At 38.3% G+C, this 21,949-nt stretch overlaps 1 protein-coding gene across 1 annotated transcript in view; it reads right to left on the bottom strand.

Moving 5' to 3' along the window:
- The window catches only part of LOC133452443 (collagen alpha-1(XI) chain-like), a 129,155-nt gene extending 107,422 nt beyond the window's left edge, over positions 1-21,733 (bottom strand). Inside the window, exons 1-4 of the mRNA XM_061731751.1 lie at positions 21,323-21,733; positions 13,604-13,768; positions 8,957-9,170; positions 7,755-7,917 (exon numbers count right to left, since the gene is read on the bottom strand). Coding sequence (XP_061587735.1) covers positions 7,755-7,917; positions 8,957-9,170; positions 13,604-13,768; positions 21,323-21,437 — 657 coding nt within the window. The 5' untranslated portion in view covers positions 21,438-21,733. The remainder of the gene's footprint in view (positions 1-7,754; positions 7,918-8,956; positions 9,171-13,603; positions 13,769-21,322) is intronic.
- Positions 21,734-21,949: the final 216 nt, after the last annotated feature.

Here is a 21,949-nt window from a genome sequence, read left to right as displayed (position 1 = left end):
AAATCTACAGCTTTGCCTTTAGTCTCATGTTTTGATTACTGGACAGTATTTATATCACTGCCACATTACGACTGTCAATCTCGTGCTCTGATCTAACCCTTTAGAAACGATACTCCAAGACACTTCAGTTTGAGACGGCTGAAGTGGTCGAGCAGTAGGAATGGGCGATATTTTACCGTTCACGATAAACCGTCAAAAAAATTCCCCACGGTAAGAATTTGTCATCTCACGGTAAAAACGATAAATTCCTGTTGACGTTTTTGTGTAATGCTGGATTTATGGTTCTGCGTTAAATCCATGCACAACGTACGTGAAGGAAGGAAGGAAGGAAGGAAGGAAGGAAAGAAGGAAGGAAGGAAGGAAATGAACCAGAAAGAAAGAAAGAAAGAAAGAAAGAAAGAAAGAAAGAAAGAAAGAAAGAAAGAAAGAAAGAAAGAAAGAAAGAAAGAAAGAAAGAAAGAAAGAAAGAAAGAAAGAAAGAAAGAAAGAAAGAAAGGAAGGAAATGAGCCAGAAAGAAAGAAAGAAAGAATCTCCTAAAATATGAAAGAAAGAAATAAATGAGCCAGAAAGAAATGAGCAAGAAAGAAAGAAAGAAACAAAGAAAGAAAGAAAGAAAGAAAGAAAATGAGCCTGAAAGAAAGAAAGAAAGAAAGAAAGAAAGAAAGAAAGAAAGAAAGAAAGAAAGAAAGAAAGAAAGAAAGAAAGAAAGAAAGAAAGAAAGAAAGAAAGAAAGAAAGAAAGAAAATGAGCCTGAAAGAAAGAAATAAAGAATCTCCTAAAATATGAAAGAAAGAAAGAAATGAGCCAGAAAGAAAGAAAGAAAGAAAGAAAGAAAGAAAGAAAGAAAGAAAGAAAGAAAGAAAGAAAGAAAGAAAGAAAGAATCTCCTAAAATATGAAAGAAAGAAAGAAAGAAAGAAAGAAAGAAAGAAAGAAAGAAAGAAAGAAAGAAAGAAAGAAAGAAAGAAAGAAAGAAAGAAAGAAAGAAAGAAAGAAAGAAAGAAAGAAAGAAAGAAAGAAAGAAAGAAAAATTCAAACATGGCGATCTGAGTCATTCCAGTTTTGCAGTACAGGTGTTACTCATTTAATTGGTTTTTATTAATTCAATTTAATTGGTGTAGTTTAGTAGCATTTAGTATCTTTTAGAGCAGTGATTTGGGGTTGAATTGGTATTTTTTTTATCGTTATCGGGATAAATGCCAGAAATTATCGTGATACATTTTTTAGTCCATACCGCCCATCCCTATCGAGCAGGCCGCCCTTTTACAGCCAGTCCCAAGTTCAAGTCCTTAGCTGTGACCATTTCCTAAAGTCTAGTCTAAAGTCTCTGTCTGTCCACGTTCCCTCTCTACTTACAGTCAATAAAGGCCACTAGAGCCACAAAACCTGGAGAAAGATACTTAAAGTCATCCGTTTGAGCGAGCAAGTCATTTCCAAGTCAGACTGGGGAATCCAGCGTTCTCCAGCCGGGGACCGTGACCTCAGACTTCAGCTCCCTCAGGGCAGTGGGCTCCTCTCGCTAAAGACAACGGGGCCGTGTCGTCTGCCAAAAGGTAAGGTGTAATCCCAAAACGACTAAACCAGAACTATCAGCCCTTCCGTTGTTCTTACGTAACCTCTATAAACAGAACTGGTGACAACAGCCCTAACAGTCCAACAGCCACTGGAAATACGTCTTACTGGTCCTGTTGAGAGACAGTGACTGCCTTTACATGCACTCAATAACCCTTTTAAAACCCGAATATTGGCCATAACCCGATGTAAACACCAATAACCCCTTTGAATAACCCGAATTTGATCATATTCCGGTTTTTTAAAACCCGAATATGACCCCTGGGTTACTCCTTTTAAAACCTGAATATTCGGTCATGTAAGCACCAAACGGAATATCCTGATCAAACGGAACATGAATTTGTTTTCTGTGCATACTTTGTTCACAAGGAATCCTGGTCTTTCGAGTCCAGGAAGTTCTTATAAACACGGAGAAACGCAAGACGAGGAGGAGACTAATCACTTCATAAATGTAATGAAGGATATGAACATTTTGGCATTTGTAGACGGTAGAAAGTACCGGGATAGAGAGATTTATAAGAAGGTGAGCGAAAAGTTGCGCGAAACAGCATTTGTTTTGAATTTGGATACAGGAAGAAGAAGCGGAAATGACGGAAATTGCGTCATGATGTTCTCCGCAGGTCGCTGGTTTGATCGGGATATCCTGAATGAAAAATGACCATGTAAACAGGGATAACCCTGTTTGCTCACGCATGTAAACGGAATATTCTGAATGTTTCAGTAACCGGAATATTAGCAATAACCCGAATTTTGACTGCATGTAAACGTAGCCAGGGGTTCGCAAGTAGCCCCGAGTTTGTGACGATTCATCAAGATGGCGCAACAATTTCTCCTCGTAGCACAGTAAGCAAGTTTTAGAATTGTCTGTAATTTGAAATAGAGTAAAGTTGATTAGTGAATACACATTGTAATTTCCTCTATATTTGTACTTGTATTATATAAAGATTCAAAGTAGTTGTGTGTTTGTTTGTATGTCCTTAAGCTGCTGTCATGCCTTTTAAAATGCCCCTAGGGGATAAATAAAGTGATTTGAATTGAATTGAATTGAATTGAAACATCTGATTTGAGTTTGTGCCCGCCTCTGCAGAAATGTAGTCTAATTCAGATGAGTTTCAAAATAAAATAAATTAGTGTCACGCCGGCTTCAGTGCAGAAAAGTTCATCAGCCTTTTTAAGCCACAAATTAAAATGTTAATCAGGAGATTTGTTAATTATTCACAGGAAAATGGGTACCTATTTAATCTTTTTCTTCTTTTACAGTTTTCAAACAAATGAGTCCTGAAAAATGTGATGACTTGTGCGTAACTAAACCTCCGAAGCCATCATCAGTTTTACTAGTGCAGATGTGTTCGCCTTTAAAATAGAAACCTACTTCAACTTTTCTGCCAGTTTTGTGTTTTTTTAACCTCTTGTATACACACCTCAACAATCTCGGCATGTCATCTAAAACCTTCGCTTCTCCAAATGAGCCAGCGCACCTTGAGAGAACAAATAGTCCGATGGAATTTCTAAATTCTGCAAAAGACAACAATTAACTAAAAAGCACTGATCAGAAAACGATGCATCCCTCTCTGCAGATTTCACCTTGTGTTATATCAAACAAAGCTTTGAGGGTGAGCACAGGGATAATATTTCTTTTCGAGCACCGCGGGTGTACAAAGGTTTTGCACCCTTTGAATATTAAAACATTTTTCCTGCCAGAAGCTCACAAAACTGCTGAACTGTTTGAACCGGCTGCTCACTTTTCTGGCTGCCCTCTCTTTTCTTCTCTCCATCTGTCTCATTTTTCCTCGCTCTGCTCTTTTCCATCGGCAAATGTTTTTTAGGAATCACCTTGGGTCCATTACCTCTCAGCCGAACAGAGACCATTTAGTTGTGTTCAGGGCAAAATAAAAAGGGACAAAACAGCGAGATTAATAAGTAACTGAACTGTCAATTGTCAGCAGCCAAACTGAATTACAATGAACTGTCATTGTACTAAGATTTCTCATGGTTTTCAAACTGAAAGTTGTGTTGAAACTACATGTGTAGTGAAGGATGGCTTAGAGACATCCACATCAGTATGAATATCCAAGTTGCATAAATCTTCACAAAAAAGCTTTTTGTGAAGATTAGAGAGTGAAAAGTGGTTGACACAGTTAGACGCAATCACAACTGGTCCTCTTCCTGTCAGCTCGCTCATAAACAATGATTCACTTTAAGGCTTTACGCCCATAGACGCTTAACTGTTGTCGTGCCAAAAGCCGTCCACCTCAAGGGACGGTCTTTTTGAGTGATCTGCTACGGTGGATAACACACATATAAACAATCTATGAGTTGAGATTCAGAATCTAAATCTGATTTTTCACGTCTGAAAAATAGGTTTGCGCAAAAATGAGGAACTGGGATGATTTTAACTCCAAATGTTGTTTTTTTTTTTTTTTTTAAAGAAAGAAAAGAAGAAAGAGAAAGGCACTTGGATACTCGGTCAGTGAGCATATCTTTTTAACAGCTGTGGAGTCCCAGCCAAAACCGAGCACACACTTCTCATATTTTCCTCAAGCCTTCACTCTTCCCAGCGCTTCCAGCTTTGACACCTGCTTATGCAATCTAGTCCAGTCGGATAACCATGTGCTCAGAGCTCAGAGCACTTGTAGAGAGGAAGCTCTTTGATAAGGTCAGTAATTAAACTGAAGCTCAAGTTGGGCTCCTACATTTCACGATCTAGCCCTTATAATTACATGCTAAAGGATCAGTTAATTTGTTGGAATAAAAGCTTTGATTTTGCCCTGGTTTATGTATTGATGCAGGAATGCTGAATGTAGGAATGCTTCTTAAACCTTCAAGGCATACGGAGTACTGTATGTACGGTAGCCAACACGGGAAATCACTTTAGCCAACTTAAATTTAAACAGCTCAACTAATTGGATGTGTTCAGTTAAGTGGTTGAATTAAGTTGTGATGAGCTTGTTCTGGAGATTCATCCAAGGATCCAGGTTCTCTCAACGTCAAGCCTTCAGGATAATTCCCACTGATTTCCTTTGTGCTCCATAGCAGGCAGGAAACCATGCTTACGCCATCAAGGTTCTCATGTTGCTCGCAAGAAGGAAATGCATTTCCTAAAATGTCAGCTGTTGTGGTCAAATAAACTACTCTGCAAATTCAAAACCAGTTTGTGTAATTTCTGTTCAACAATAAGCTTTTACAAAAGTAAAAACAAGACAGCTCTCCAATGGTAAATACAATAGAAAAAAAACTTACCAATTTAGCTTCATCTGCAGTTGTCCTCTCATCTCTTATTTACGTTATTATTACCATCTTTGTTCTAATCATCAAGGTATTCATTCCAATATTCTTAAACTAGATTACTGTTTTACAGTAAATCTGTACAGTACATGCAAAACAAAGCTCTGCAACGTAATCGCTGACCTCATACTTTCTATATGTTCAGCACCCATAGCCAACGACGTTATCTGGTTTCTGGAAGCCAATCAATGATGAAATGATGAAAAGCAGCATCAAATTTCCAGCTGTTTTCACTGTGGAAAAGTCATCTCTGACCTGAAGGTAAACTTCTGCAGGCTCTTCAACTTTGCAAGCATTCCACACGCAGACATCAAAGAGAGCCTTTTGTCTTCTACCATAGCATTTAGCTCACATTTTCCACTAAGCACGAGCCTGATCTCTGAAATCTGATTTGAAAGACTGAACGTCACAGTGATTTCAGTAACAACAAGAAAAGACAAACATATTCCTGCTCTTCCTTTTTAGTCAAGTGTTAAAAAGGTATCGAACCAATGTTGACAGGAAAAATAAGAAGGAGCACATGGCTTTTCCACGGCCATGCACACTGGGCCAATATTGTTGTTCTGCCCAGTAAAATTCACCACTGACTCGATGCATAACGTAATGAAAGGTAAATAAAATGTCAAGTATTTCAATATTTGGATGGTAAGTGAAAAGAAACTAAAATTTTCCTTTTCATAAAAATGGTAAAAAAAGAGATTCATTGAGACTGAAATTCAGTCTGCTTTCAATTATGTAAGATTAACAGAATGGGGGAATCTCAAGCATCTATGCAGTCCAGTGGTTAATGTCTGCATTATCTTTATCTTTTGCCTCATATTTTCAGTTAAAAGGAATAGTATTAAGTTGGCCAATTTATAACCTTAAATTAATCTCACTTCTACTGCTACTACTGTCATTTAGCTTTTATCCAAAGCGACTTACATCTGAGAGAACACCACAAGTAAGAATTTTAGAGGGAAAACTTTGTACAACTCTTGCCTATATGTGGAGAACCAGATAAAAATATATTATCAGTCTGATTCTCATGTCTGTAGATTGAAATGGAAGCTCGTCTTTCAGCATATAGTGATACATTAATAAACACAAAAGTGATAAATTGCAGTGTTGGACCAAATACATCAGTATTCTACAAGGTAAGGTTACATTTCTTATTGTCAAAGTAGTTTGATATTAGGGGTGTAACAGTAGCCTGTCGTGCCACGAAATTTCGCAATACAAAAACGTCACGATACGTGTCATGGAGGTGACAAACTGTATCGCGATATTGGGTTATTAATATGAATCTATTGTTTTGACTAGTAACGCGCATCCGACCGCGACCGCGCGGTCCAAAATCTTACTCCGCTCAGAAGAAACTAGTCCCGTTTTGCGGTCCCGTTTTGAGCTCTGAACTTTTACTTATGTAAGGCTGGTGTAGAGTTAAGCCTTACCTTATTAAATTAAACCTTTTTCGGGTCGTGAGTAGGATAAACACGCGGGCAACTTCTGCTGAGCTCCAGTGTACTTTAATGTCTCTCAACAGTGTAGGATTTTAGAACATCAACACAGCACCTAGTGCCGTACTGTGGCGTATCACTCCGCCCAATCTAAAACAGACTAATCACTACAGATAAACTGACTAGTGTCATTATAGTCCCTGATTTACATCAGAATATAAAGAATATATTTATAAAATAATGAACCCTGAATGACCAAAATAACCTTCTTAACAAAAATAAATCTCCTCTTACACTTATAAAGTGAGCATGAATCAATCTTTTTTATGATGTAAAATTGTATGTATTTATTTACTTTTATTTATTTATTTAATTTTAGTTGTTAAATTTCTGGAAAAGAAAAAAGTCAAATCATACATGAGAGAAACTATTCAGTTTGTGGCAAAATAGTTTTACTTGTATGAAACTGAAGATGCATAATGCAAACCTGACATTTACTTTTAGTTCAGTTTGAGGAAAACTGTTGGCTTGGCTTTCTCTTTAAAACCTAAACAGTTATAAAGCTTTACAAACTGTAACAATAGGGCAAACACACAGCATTGTTTTGTATTTTGTGTCTTTCAAATAAAAGACCATTTTTTCCAGTCATATGTTCCTCATTCAAGGTTGTTAAAAAAATACTGCTATAATATCGTATCGTTATCGTGACCTCAATATCGTGTATCGTGCCGTATCGTGAGATTAGTGTATCGTTATACCCCTATTTGATATCATTGAAGATAGCATATAGCAACCCTGACACATAAGAGTCCTTAACAGCAGGGTCATTGTATTGTAATACAATCACTACCCCCCTGTATGTCTTAAACAACTGGTTACGACATCTTCTGACCAGCAGCTGTCAATCACACCTGCGGGGGCAGGGCTGAGGGGCTGAGGGGCTGAGGGCCTAAGGTGTGGCAGTTAGTTTTCTATGCTAACTCTTCTTGCCTCTGTCTAACAATGTAAGTCAAATCAGTCCACTGGATTGCAGCAGTCCACTGACTATCATCAACAAACTGTTAAGACTGAAACACAGCTGCTTTGATTGCTCGGATTGCAAACACACCACAAACAAAAAACAGATTGTATCCAGCGCACAAAATTCCTTCACGTTTACTTCGGTGCTCAAATATCTCTCCATCGTATTGAGAAGTGATATCCATGACAGTCAAACTAGACCCCTGAAATAGTTCAGACCATAACCTTAACAACAAAGTTTTCTTTTGTGGTCCTTTCTGATATGTGTTGTTGTGTTGCCTTGTCCAGTTTTGTCTGCTTGTTATTACTCTGTCTTTTTCCTCTGGAAAACGTTCCGGCCTAGCTGTGTGGCATTAAAAGGAAGTTGAGTTGAGTTGAGTTGAGTTGAGTTGAGTTGAGTTGAGTTGAGTTTGCTTCAAGGTGTGAGAGAGAATCTTACCTCAAAGACCTCGTCGTCCAGGATTCTGGTGCCAAAGACGGTAATGCCCTCTGTGCTGATCACAGCCTGGTCGCTTCTCTTCAGAGGCCTGGTTACCTTCTTCTTACAGTCCACAATGATGGTGACGCTCTTCTTCTCCACACTGACAGCTACTCGATGCCATCTGTGCAGCAGAGAGGGACGTCACAAATGAGCAGTGTCTGGTAAAACGCTTGGCAAGTTGACAAGCACAAGTTCAGCATCTACAAGTTTGTTTTTTTGAAACTTACAACTTGCAGACTATTAAACACTACTGTATTTTCCGCACTATAAGGCGCACCGCATTATAAGGCGCACCTTCAATGATAGTGGCTGGGGTTGAGTTACGTATCTACCTGATGGAGCTGCGCTACAGGAAATGCTACAAAATCCTACAGCAAATGCAAAAAAAAAAAAACAAGAAAAGTACCGTATGTCAAACTTTATTAACAAAATAAAAAACAGCTTTGCTCTGTCTCATCAAAGTCGCCATTATGCGAGTCAGCGTCGCTGCTGTTGTCTTGAACGTCTGTGACGATTCCTGAGGTTTTTAGAGCCATTACTTTGGCGACACAAACTACAGTAGCTACAATCCCCCTGACTACAGTAACAGAAATTACCATAATGATCATATATAAGGCGCACTGCATTATAAGGCGCACTGCCGGTTTTTGAGAAAATGAAAGGCATTTAGGTGTGCCTTATAGTGCGGAAAATACGGTATATATTTTGAGAAATTGCAATCCAAAGCTAACTTAATTTTTTTAAGCAATATAACAACTAAAACACCCACAAGAGATTATTTAAATCAATTTCTGTTATTAGTAGGATATTTCAGCTCTGATCTCTGATCCTTGGAGAACTATGGATTAACAAACACCCCCCTCCATTACATTATATCTCCATTCCCCTATTTGTCAAATTACTGCCTGGATTTTTGTACAATCTTACTTACACTGAACCATGTGGTATCAATAACTGAACAAAGTTTTGAGGGCTTAAAGGAAATGCAGAATGATTTTGAAACCTCATCTACAGTTACTCCAGATTTCTAAATTCAATTTCTTACTGACGTTGGTCCGAGAGCTTGAATCAAAACAAGCAACTCAAAAGTCAGCTGGCCACATTTTACCATTTTGCCGCCGCTGTTTTAAAGACTTCTTGTGAGGCGCTCAGTCACTTACTTGCCATCAGCAAGGTTGATGGAGCGGAACAAGGGGTACTCCTCAGGGGAAGGCTTGCCATGCTGGTCCTCGTACACGAAGACGGGGGCACGGCCCACCTCCATGCCCAGCTGCTGCAGGCCTTGCTGGTTGTACACGGACAGAAGGAAGGACTGGAGTCCAGCCTTGGGCTTGATGGTGAACAGGATAGAGAAATCTTCTGGGAAAACCCCCCCTGAAGATGCAACAAGAAGCAAACGTCCAAGCTGCTATGTTAGAGACCGCTAGTGATTAAAAAACCTCTTATAATCACACACAAATGGGGTTTAGGGATGGGCGGTATGGACTAAAAAATGTATCACGATAATTTCTGGCATTTATCCCGATAACGATAAAAATGACGATAGAAAAAATACCAATTCAACTCCACTTTTTAACTATAAATCTATCACCACATTCAGTCTTTGGAGCCAAAACACTGCTCTAAAAGATACTAAATGCTACTAAACTACACCAATGGGAATTTATCTTTCTTTCTTTCTTTCTTTCTTTCTTTCTTTCTTTCTTTCTTTCTTTCTTTCTTTCTCTTTCTTTCTTTCTTTCTTTCTTTCTTTCTTTCTTTCTTTCTTTCTTTCTTTCTTTCAGGCTTGTATCTTTCTTTCTTTCTTTCTTTCTTTCTTTCTTTCCTTCTTTTCTTTCTTTCAGGCTTGTATCTTTCTTTCTTTCTTTCTTTCTTTCTTTCTTTCCTTCTTTTCTTTCTTTCAGGCTTGTATCTTTCTTTCTTTCTTTCTTTCTTTCTTTCTTTCTTTCTTTCTTTCTTTCTTTCTTTCTTTCCTTCTTTTCTTTCTTTCTTTCTTTCAGGCTTCTTTCTTTCTTTCTTTCTTTCTTTCTTTCCTTCTTTTCTTTCTTTCTTTCTTTCTTTCTTTCAGGCTTGTATCTTTCTTTCTTTCCTTCTGGCTTGTATCTTTCTTTCTTTCTTTCTTTCTTTCTTTCTTTCTTTCTTTCTTTCTTTCTTTCTTTCTTTCTTTCTTTCTTTCCTTCCTTCCTTCCTTCCTTCCTTCCTTCCTTCCTTCCTTCCTTCCTTCCTTCCTTCCTTCCTTCCTTCCTTCCTTCCTTCCTTCCTTCCTTCCTTCCTTCCTTCCTTCCTTCCTTCACGTACGTTGTGCGTGGATTTAACACAGAACCATAAATCAGCTTTACACAAAAACATCATCAACGGGAATTTATCGTTTTTACCGTGAGATGACAAATTCTTATCGTGAGGAATTTTTTTTGCCAGTATATCGTGAACGGTAAAATATCGCCCATCCCTAGTTTCCATAGTTCAGTTCTAGATTTCTCATTAATTCACATTGTAATACAGTTGTGTAAATAATGACCTCCGCAAGACCCCAAATCTTTGCAAACTCATAGTCTGCAACTTAAAACTCAGTCATATATTCTTCTGTTCATTTATCTTTCAATATTTTTGTAAAGTCATCTAGCGTGTGGTCAACATTAGTCATAGTGTGGTTTTGATATACTTAAAACCTTTTCTAAAAGAGCTGACAACGCAGAGGCCAATAATGGTGCTATTTGACTCAGGACTGACTCCATAACATAGACGGACACGGTGATGCATTTTGGTTAGTGCCGTCTTGAATCAAGATGCTACAAAGCTTATGTTTTGTTAGACTTTAACCTTGTCCCTAAGCAAACTTAAAAGAAGGTCAATCAAATTAGCTCAAACTCACAAAAATGCAACTGATGTCAAATTCTATGTTGAAGTGGGAACATTTTTCCATGCTCTTCCATACTAATGCTTTTATTTATCTAATAAGCGTCTCCCCCCTGCTGCCAATTACAAAGCCGTTTGAGCCAAAATCCATCTTTTATCCAAAGTAAATGAACAGATTATTTCAACACAGCTTGGTAAACTGTGTATCTGGTAGCTAGTTTTTCAAAATGTTCACACAGATAATAAAGTTTCCCATGATTCCCAGTTGAAAGAAAGCCCTTTAATTACTTTGGTACAAAAAAAAGGTGTTGTCAGTTTACTTTGAATATTGTCATTTATGCTGACATTTCCCAAGCCATTTCAAGGGCAACTGTATTGTAATCGCTAAAGAGACTCGTAGTCAGTTTATTAGCGCTCCAACTTTCTCCTCTGACATTAAAACCTAAAGTCAAAACCTGAAAGCGTTTTTATGATTGTAGCTGAGAGGGACCTTGGCATGACCTGAAAGGACTCACCAGTGGTGATGCAGTCATGATAATTTTACAAGGGCTTTAAATACAACAACCCAAACAAATGTCACATTTTAAAGCCACAACATTTGGTTCAATGAAAAATAACTAAACCAGATCAAATAAATGTCCAATTATTATAAATGAGGAAATTCCCACATTTTCCCACACAGCTCCAATACCTCACCTTGAAAGGTGAATTTTATTCCTACAATTTCCATTCCTGGATTTTAACTACATTCTAAACTTTATGCTTGCCCATTTTCTTTTCCAATGATGTTTAAATTATTTTTTCTTTTTTTTAATGAAATCCAGAAATAAATTGTTAATGTATAAATAGAAATAAAAATAATAATAATAATAAAACTTTACAAGGTCAGTAAAGACTGGAAAAAAAATAATTTACCACTGAAATAAATAAATAAATGTCTGTGGTTTCCTGGCGAGTGTCATTCTTTTTCTTTTTTTAGCATTTGTCCCAGCAATAATAAATAACCAGACACAAAGCTGCATAAACTTTACTGCAGTATAGTTATGGATTACAGGTAATCATTAAAAAAAAAGAACACGCAAGCAGCTAACATCATTGGTTTTTGTTCAGTATAGGTCAGTGGTGCGAGTTATTCCATGATATTTTTGTTCTTTCCTTTTTTCCTGTATCTCTGAGTGGAGGTTCTTGTTAATGAAATAAATAAATCAGAATTTTGGTTTCACAACCTCAGTCAGTGAATTCTTAGCCAGATGCTTTAAAAAAAAATAAGTAAAAAAGAAATGTGGACAAACTGTGGGCTTCCATTAGGTAGAAAATAACAAATCATTAAAATAAAATGTTCCTTTTGGCTTTCATACTTGATTAAATAGTTGCTGATTATGATATATCATAAGATGTGAAAGACACTTAATGCATAATTTAAATTATGCCATTATGAAAAATAAGTATTTAAGCCATTTTAATTGGTCATTATGGGTTCCAAGTCTGTCCTACTACCAAACTACCATACTTTGACAAGTTATTGGTGTGACTAGCTGTGAAAGCAACAAGCCTTCACAGTTTTCTCCATTTGGTCTAGAACGGGGGTCGGCAGCCCGCGGCTCCAGAGCCGCATGTGGCTCTTTAGCGCCGCCCTAGTGGCTCCCTGGAGCTTTTTCAAAAATGTTTGACCTTTTTTTCTTTTTTTTTCTTTTTTTCCCTTTTTTCTCTTTTTTTCCTTTTTTTCTCTTTTTTTTCTCTCTTTTCTTTTTTCTTTTTTTCTTCTTTTTTTCCTTTTTTGCTCTATTTTTCTTCCTTTTTTAATCTCGACATTTCGACTTCTTTCTCGAAATTTTGACTTTTTTCTCAACATTTCGACTTTTTCTCGAAATTCCAACTTTTTTCTTGAAGTGCATAATGAAAAAAAAAATCTTCCCCCAGTTATAACTAATATAGAAACATGCAGCATGTGTTGCCTTCATTCTAAGGCTTATACAAGACTTTTCATTTTTTGCGGCTCCAGACATACTTGTTTTTTGTGTTTTCGGTCCAATATGGCTCTTTCAACATTTTGGGTTGCCGACCCCTGGTCTAGACTGTTGGAACAGTAGTTTGGTTGCAAATTAGCAGGACAAACTACATAAGTCCTATCTGAGTTTCCCCATTTAATTCAGAAAAGGAAATTAAATCTTTGTCCTTGAAATAAAAGATATAACCTTTAAAGGGGACATAAATATTTGTAATTGTCTTACAGGAGTAATGGAGTGTCAGTTGGGTCCAAATTTACGCTGCACGTGCCGCTTTGCACACTACTTGACTGATGAAGTGAAGTTGAGTGGCGGACTCCACACACTAAAACTACCTACCAACGAACAAACGTGCTGAAAAAAGTCAAAATCAAATTATGTCAGATATTTTATTAAGAGGTAAAGATTTAGTATCATTTTGTGATGCATAATCTCTTGTTTAATGACAAAAGAGGTTTCAAAACATCTCAGAGTCTTTATTTTCGGACTCAGGCGTATTATCTTTGCCCGAGACTCCTCTCTTGTGCAACCAGCCCCCAATTTGACTTGGAAGAAAGCATCGACACAAGATTAATCTTAAAATGTTCTGTTTTTATAAAGCTTATGATAATTAGTTCTGCAGCTGGAGGCTGAAACTGCATTGAGACCTCTGCTCTCTTCACACTCTGTGTACAAAAATCACTGATCCCGTTACTAATTTTGTTTTTCCTTCAGCAGATATCCTTGGCATAACGTTTTTGTGTTTGTTAGGGTCACAATCTGTCCTGTCACTCATCTAACAGTTGAGGCAGAACGCTGCCCTTCTTGAATTTCCATCAGCTTTAGTTTCTTCTTCTACTTCCAAAACATTCACGTGGATATAAAACACTATTTTCTTCACATGGACAATCCTCGACCCCCCTCAATCCTTGTAATCTAAGAAAGGCAAAGTTTGAGTTCACTTACCTGGGAAGAGCTGTTTGGTCGGAGCGCTGAGCTGAACCTTTTTGCCCACTCTGTAAGCGATGTCCGGTTTGGACCCTTTGCGGAAAGTGCAGAAGCCCTGTGTTTTCCGTACTCCTTCAGGAGAGCTCTTGAAATCTAGCACCTTCAGTACATCCACGGGTTCAGCTGAGGAGACATTGATTAATATGAGATTAGTTTTGGGCACCAAATGGAATAATATGCATGCATCAGCGAGCTACGTGGAGGCTGGCTTTGTCATGAGTTCATAAGTGTTTGCTTGGAATTTAAGTGGTCGATAGGCTCAAGCTGAAACTTTCTCCACCAAAGTAATCAATAAATTACGACGGAGTATTAGGGCCAAACTAAGACAAAAAAAATTGGAAATTCCGAGAATAAAGTCGTAAAATTACGAGAATAAAGTCGTAAAATTACGAGAATAAAGTCATAATACTACGAGACTAAAGTCGTAATATTACGACTTTATTCTCGCAACAATATGACTTTATTCTTGTAATTTTACGACTTTATTCTCGTAATATTACGACTTTATTCTCGTAATATTACAACTTTATTCTCATAATATTATGACTTTATTCTCGCAACATTAGGCTATGACTTTATTCTCGTAATATTACGACTTTATTCTGGTAATATTACGATTTTATTCTCGTAATATTACGACTTTATTCTCGTAATATTACGACTTTATTCTCATAATATTACATCTTTATTCTCGCAACATTAGGTTTTGACTTTATTTTCGTAATTTTGCGACTTTATTCTCGTAATTGCCAACTTTTTTTTGTCTTACTTTGGCCCTAATACTCCGTCGTAATAAATAAATGTCCTTTTTGGGTCAAAATTTGAAAATAGGTTGTTATGAATATCTTATGGAATGGATAGTTACTTCCAAATCTGAAAAGACAACTGAAATGTCATCTTTGATGCCAGAATCCAGTGCAGCTGAAGTTTTATACTGTCACCCCGATCAGAAGCAGCTTATAAGTGAAGTTATTGTTTCACAGGTTTCTCCTTCAAAGTCTGCTGGAAACACAGACTGGCCACATCATGTTGGCATGAATGTTCAAATAAATCTGAAACCCACACAGCTGCACGTGTTAATGCAACATAAATTGGTCTATTTAAATCCAATACACATTTAGTTAAACTAAGTAATATACACACAGATTGTTTGAAAATAATTAAAATCGCGTGTGCATGTAATTTTGCAGTAAGTAAAGTTTCTAGTCGGACCTGGCAAACTGATGATAAATCAACATTCCCATCCATTACACCAGAGCTTTTCCACAGACAGCAGGCCAGATTTGTCAGCTCAATCCGTTGTTCATTTATGAGCTGCTTTGGCAGGGCAGCAGTAAAAATGTTAGCAACCATTCAGTAGACGTAATTAGTCACCCCCCCACCCTCCCCCCCCAAGACCACCACTGTTAACCCCAGAGTCGGAGAGCCACAGCATGTATGGGATGATAAAATGCATTTCTGCTGAATAGAATAAGCAGAGCACAGAGGGGGTGCAGCTTTACAAGCCGTGGAGCTCTTTTCTATCAATGGACCTGAGAACTGGAGCAAGCTATATTGAAGTCATAAACACTGTTTGTAAATTTCTCTTTCCCCCTCCGTTGTCTGACTCACTGGCAGAACTTTGATTTAAGAGTTGGTGAATCTGAGTTTAAGGGGAATTAGCGACAGCTCTATGATGCACGATGTACTTTTTCATGGTTTTCGACGATACCCCCATTTTATATGGAAAATATTTCAAACACCCCATTGTAGGGATGGGCGGTATGGACTAAAAAATGTATCACGATAATTTCTGGCATTTATCCCGATAATGATAAAAATGACGATAAAAAAATACCAATTCAACTCCACCTTTGTAACTATAAATCTATCACCAAATTCAATCTTTGGAGCCCCCAAAACACTGCTCTAAAAGAATACTAAATGCTACACCAATAAATATATATATACTAAAACTACACCAATTAAATTGAATTGATAAAAGATCCCCGTTCCGCCATGTTTGTTACACAAAAACGTATCAACGGGAATTCATCCTTCTTTCTTTCTTTCTTTCTTTCTTTCTTTCTTTCTTTCTTTCTTTCTTTCTTTCTTTCTTTCTTTCTTTCTTTCTTTCTTTCTTTCTTTCTTTCTTTCTTTCTTTCTTTCTTTCTTTCTTTCTTTCTTTCTTTCGGGCTCATTTCTTTCAGGCTCATTTCTTTCAGGCTCATTTCTTTCTTTCTTTCTTTTTTCTTTCTGGCTCATTTCTTTCTTTCTTTCTTTCTTTCTTTCTTTCTTTCTTTCTTTCTTTCTGGCTCATTTCTTTCTTTCTTTCTTTCTTTCTTTCTTTCTGGCTCATTTCTTCCTTCCTTCCGTCATCAACGGGAATTTATCGTTTTTACCTCGAGATGACAAATTCTTACCGTGGAGAATTTTTTTGACGGTATATCGTGAACGGTAAAATATGGCCCATTCCTAGCCCATGGGTGAAAAAGTATAGAATAAAATCAAAGCGGAGGAGCGAGAATTCTCCAAAAAAGGACACCTCGAAGCAGTTCTGATACAACAGTCTGTTGGTTGCAATTGGATTTCTGCATTATCTTGGATATTGCTCATGTTAACACAACTGTAATCGCTCAGTCAGACCTGGATATGAAAAGGACAATACTGTATAAACAGGGATACGATATTCCAAGAATACTGGATAAAAGTGAATGAACTAAAAGGCTTTGGTCATGGCTGGAAAGTCATTCAGAATCCGATTCACTGTGGTTTGTACCACAAGAACAGGACTCCTGATGGGTTACTGTGCAACGTAATTACAATGTTCTTGCACAACCAGAAAACATAAAGCAATGCTCGTCCCCGTCTGCTTGGCAGAGCCTGGAGATGACAAAATGCTTAACTCTACAGTAAAAATGATAAAAGAATAGAAATCATTCAATACTGTGAGGGTTGTCACATTTCTGTGTAAGGTCATTTTATAAACAGCTTTAACTGGACAGTTAACTTTGACATTAGCTATCAAACTAGCTGTGCCATATATCAATAAAACTGAAATAAATGTGCCGTCTCACAAATGAGTACACATTTCTTTTCTGAGAGCGGATGTCTCATTCAAAAAGTTTATGGATTCTATTTTTAACTGATTACTATACTCACATTGGCAAGCATAAAAGAGGGTATTGCTAACAGAACGCTAATAGTATTTCATTAAACTTTTGTTTGGCATATATCCCTATTTTTGAACAGCAATGAACTGAAGCAGGCTTAATCTACATAATACACCAGTGTTTGCCTCATGAATAAACTGACTGAGACACACAGTATTAATAAGATGAAATCAAAAGTTAAACATGGGTCCAATGCAGAAAATACTACTACGGGGACTCCAGTCCAAACCCAGTCCACCAAAAATATTGAAAAGTACTGGTTTTACTGTAAAAGAAACCACTGTAATAAAAGCAGCACAATTATGTCCAGACATCACATGACTCATTTGTCTTTTCAGTAACTCAAGGGGCCCGTAAGACGTCGTCCTCTTCAAAGGAGCAGCAGTGATAAACAATGTCTGACTGATCAGCTCAAAATCCCAGGGAGACTTTACAGATAACGGACTCAACGTGGAATCTCCCTTTTCGAGAGAAAGAAATAAAAGTAGATTTATGTGCACGATAACGGCAAAGGGATTTCGAGGCAAAGGTTCTACAAAGACGCACTAACTAGAAAAGTTTTTTTGAAATAAATATTTGAAAAAATAAAAAAAAGAGTAAAAAAGTTTCAATACTATTCCCATCAAAATCCTTATATTGTTTTTCTTTTTAAGCAAAATATAGAGAACTGCTTATGTTGTATCAGTGAAGAGTTTAATAGCATCAAAGCACCTAATACTGAAAGAGAGGAAGTGCTGATTGTGCAGTATGTGAAGTTTCTTTTTGCTTTTAGTCACTAGTAAAGGCTGGGATAAGGTGGAGCCATAAGCACACATGCTGAAACTATTATGGAATTGGCACTACTCCCTTCACCCCCCCCTTCCCCGCACTCCCCCCTCAAATAAAACAGACATGAGACTAAGTGAGAAGGCTCCATCCTGTAGCTACTTCTCCTGTGACCAGAGAAGTTACAGATTACAGCTTGTGGTGAATCAAACCTGCTAGAGTTGAGCACACGCTCAAAAGCTGCCAGTCTTAGATCCTCTGTCCAGATGTGTTCTGTAAGACATGGGGACAACTGGAATGTACATAAAGGACACGATGAAGTGTCTACAGACGAAAAAAAAAGGAAAAAAAAATCATGCATTTTTGAAGAATATTCATTTTTTTGTTGATATCTACTGAATTCAGTCCGGTGGCAGACTTTGTCAGCTGAAAGGGGGAGAAAGAGAAAAAAAGTGGCTTCACAACTGACACAGCCAAAGCAGCAGTTTAATAGACTGGGCTTAAATTTTGAACAGAGTCAGAATAAGGGAATCTTAAAGCACAGCGTGCCAGGTTTGAGACCTCAAACAAAATGCCTCATAAAAAGAAAAATAGTCTCTGGCTCCTCTGAATATTGTCCCAAGTAGAGCTACTGGTTCTTTCAAAAAAAAAAAAAAAGGAGGAAAAAAAAAGAAAAGAAAAGAAAGCTTGGACTGAAGGTCTCTTTGTGAGCTTCAGAATGCCTTTCTGCATTACTGCATACCTCAAGGCCTCATATATTCCAGATGTGCTGAATTGGCCAGGAACCCCCCCACCCTTCACAGACCCACCCACTCGCACCCCCGACTCTTCAGCTCCTTCCAGAACCGTTGCTCCACAGAAGCCCTGAAAAGCAGGCAATATTCCAAAGCCATTAAAAACCCAAAGTGGGTAGGCATTGAATTAAAAAAAAAAAAAAAAAAAATACAACAACCACCTTTTCAGCCTCCCAGGAAGTGGAGCCAGGACGGTTTGCTTTGGAAGAGGAGGGAAAAAATACTTTCATCCTTTAAAATTGAAAAAAGGAATTTTAATGATAAGAATGTGAAACCACAAAAGAGGGAAGACAGTTGTCTTGCACTAAAGGTAGCACAAGAAGTCTCCCCACAGTCGTCTGAGCTGTAATTTGTCCGTCTGTGGTTTTTACGACATATCTTGAAAGTTGCTGTCGAGGAGTTGTGATATATCGTCTGCCATCGTCGTAACAGGCTACTAACATGAGGCATGTAGCGACACGATAAACCCCTGCTGGAATCACTGAGGCTATTTCAGCACATTCTGACACATTAACATACAATTTTCCCCCTGTAGAGGCACAATTGCAGAGCTCTCCAGCCCCATAATGCACCGTGGCCATAAAATTCGATGTTGAAGTTAAGACTTGTGATTAACTTATAAATTGGTGACATTTTAACCCAAAGCCTCTGTAGTTCTGCGGTCGCGCAGCAGCATCTTGGGATGTCTCGTCAGTTTTTTTTGTTTTCTTTTCATTCCACTGACATCTACTGAAAGTTGGCAGCACAGCCAGCAATTAAAGCACGCTGGAAAGCCTCTAAACATTTGCTAGCACATCATGCAATTATGGTCAGCTTAAATATCTGTCGGGGTGCCGATAGATGGGCGATGGGCGACTGTACTACTTCAGTTGTTGTTTCATGATCGTTTTACTTGGGATTTCGAGGATTTGACCTGGTCTGGAAAGTTCATTCGTAACAGAAAATACACAGTACTTAAAATCAAAGGATGATTATGGCTGATTATCGGGTAACACTTGAGTGCCTTGGGTCCACAATCGACCACAAGCTTCTAAAATTGTACTTGAAAATGAAGTCATATTTGATTTGATCTCCTTAAATGAATTAAATTCTGTCACTATAAAGGTTTTGAGAAAAGATCAAATGTATTTTTCAAAAAAAGGATCAATGACAATAAATCAGATGCCAAATCTACAAATAAATAATTTAAAAAATGAATGCACTAAAAAAAAACCCACATGACTCTAGCACAAGCTTCAATTAAGAGTGGATTCCTTCATTATTTCAAAGAGGAAAGCATTTAATGTGACCCACATATGTGTTTTTAAAGCAAAGAAAAATACTCCAGATTTCTTTTTTCCATCAACGCCCCTTCTTGGACTCAGTGGGAGCACAAATAATGTGGAAAGATTCTTGATCCTTCTGGCCAGAATATGAATTTCCTCCATAGAAATTACACAGTCCTGTTCCCAGTTATTATGTAAACTTTATTTAATTAATCCATTATACAACCTGTATGTATAAGGTTACCCTTTGGGACAAATTAAGTTGCATCTAATAAGAAAAAACAAGTTTACTGTTGATATATTGGGTGAATTAATCTGATAAAGCCATTGGTCCTTTGAAAACTGTATGTGTAAACTAATATCTTTAAACTTTGTCCAGCTGTATATACAAGTGCTGAAATGGAATATAGGTTGATTTTTTTTTTTCCAACCTGTGACAGGGCTGCTTCCCAAACTGTGAAACCGTGTGTCAATCACGCACCGTACCGTCACACTAATGGGCGTCGTCATCGCGCCACTGATCACCTCCATGCACACTTTTTAGGCTGATTTATGGTTCCGCGTTACACCAACGCAGAGCCTACGCCGTAGCGGCGTAGGCGCTGCGTCGATTTAACGCGGAACCATAAATCAGGCTTTACGCACAGCGCAGTAGTATTGTGGCAACGTGAAATCAGGCCTGTCAGCCCCCTCTTGTCAGACCACACCTGGATAGCGGTCATCACACACTGATGAGGGACAAAAGCCTCACCTTCTGGTCTAAAACCAACTTATCCATGCTACACTTCACAGGGCCAAACTTTAAAGACGCACCTTTAAAGTTAACCACGCAGAACAGACGCACAACCCTGGCACAGAAGACTTTTTTAAAGGAATGTTCAATCTTGGGCGACATATATCCTCATTTGATGTCTGTCAACCAGTACTCGAGTTGAGGGGGGATGAGGGGGGATGAGGGGGGATGGCATCCCCCCTGAAATAAAAACGGTAAAAATCATCCCCCCTGTAGAACTGCCATCCCCCCTTTCCATCCCTTATGTCATTTCATCAATGAATGTGGTTTTACTGCTATTTCAACATTTAGAGTCATCACCAGAAAAATAACCTTTTTGACAATTTTCACTTGTTTCAAGTAAATTTTCACTTGAAATAAGTAGAAAAATCTGCCAGTGGGACAAGATGTATCTTGGCATTACAAGCACTGGCAGATTTTTCTACTTATTTCAACTGAAAATCTACTTGAAACAGGTGAAAATTGTTGTTTTTTCCAGTCTTGTTTTAAGTGTAATAAGATTTTTTTACTTTTTTACTTTAATCAGCACAAATTATCTGTCCCATATGATAAAATCCACCATCCCCCCTGATTTTTTTTTTACAACTCGAGTGCTGTCAACGATACATCCATCCATTCCTATGATTACTTCAGGGGGGGAGACATTAAATGGGATGTTTTGGACAAAGCGTATTACAGGTGAAAGTGTGAATAAACAGAGGTGAGTCCGAGTAACGGACTCAGGTATTGATTATTGATGGAGTTAGATCAGATCCAGCTGTTTTCTACCACGTAAGCAGCTGTGCGCGCACTGCCATCTGCGGGCAGCGCGCCAGCTGGATCAGCCCGGATCAGCCCGGGATGCCCGGGACTTGGCCCGGGCATCCCGGGGACAGTGCTTGCTTTGACTCAACAAACGGGTCTCTTACCTGCTTTTACACTGGCAGCTTGTAGGATTACAATTAACGTGACTACAGTGGCTAGCGTCGAATTCCATTGCCACCTTTTCGTTTTCCACCTGGTGCTCCATCTTTGCATCTCCATGGTGAGCGCCCCGCAGCAAGTTACTGAAAACGGGCGACTTTCTTTTCAAAACTTCGGGTCCCTTTCCAAAATCCAAACGAAAAGATGTGGTTTATACTACAGCAGCCATGTGTGGAAGTATACCGGGTGTTATCTCTCGGCCAGACTGGGGCCCCTTCGGATCCTCTCCTCCTTGAGCGTAGCTCTCACACTGATGGCAAAAGGGCTTTCATGAAAAAAGCGCAAGAGACTTGGCTCTCCGAGAGTTGCGCGCACCGGGAGGAGGAGGCAGGACAAACTCCCGACCCACTGAAAGTGAAGCGGCTGCAGAATACTGACACTAGAAAATCCTCTGCTCATCAAATCACAAGTTGGGAAAGTGGTATGGAAGCCCGCCCCCTTTTGCAGCGGTAGAGGTCAGAATAGCATCCATAGGAGCATCTCTGCATCCCACCCCAGAAGACCTTATCACAGATAACACACAAGGTGATGAATGCCCCTATGAAGTAAGGAGAGAACTCTGAAACCAATCA

This window comes from Cololabis saira, chromosome 10 (assembly GCF_033807715.1).
Source record: "Cololabis saira isolate AMF1-May2022 chromosome 10, fColSai1.1, whole genome shotgun sequence".
NCBI lineage: Eukaryota > Metazoa > Chordata > Actinopteri > Beloniformes > Belonidae > Cololabis > Cololabis saira.
This window is presented reverse-complemented; position numbering and strand designations above follow the sequence as displayed.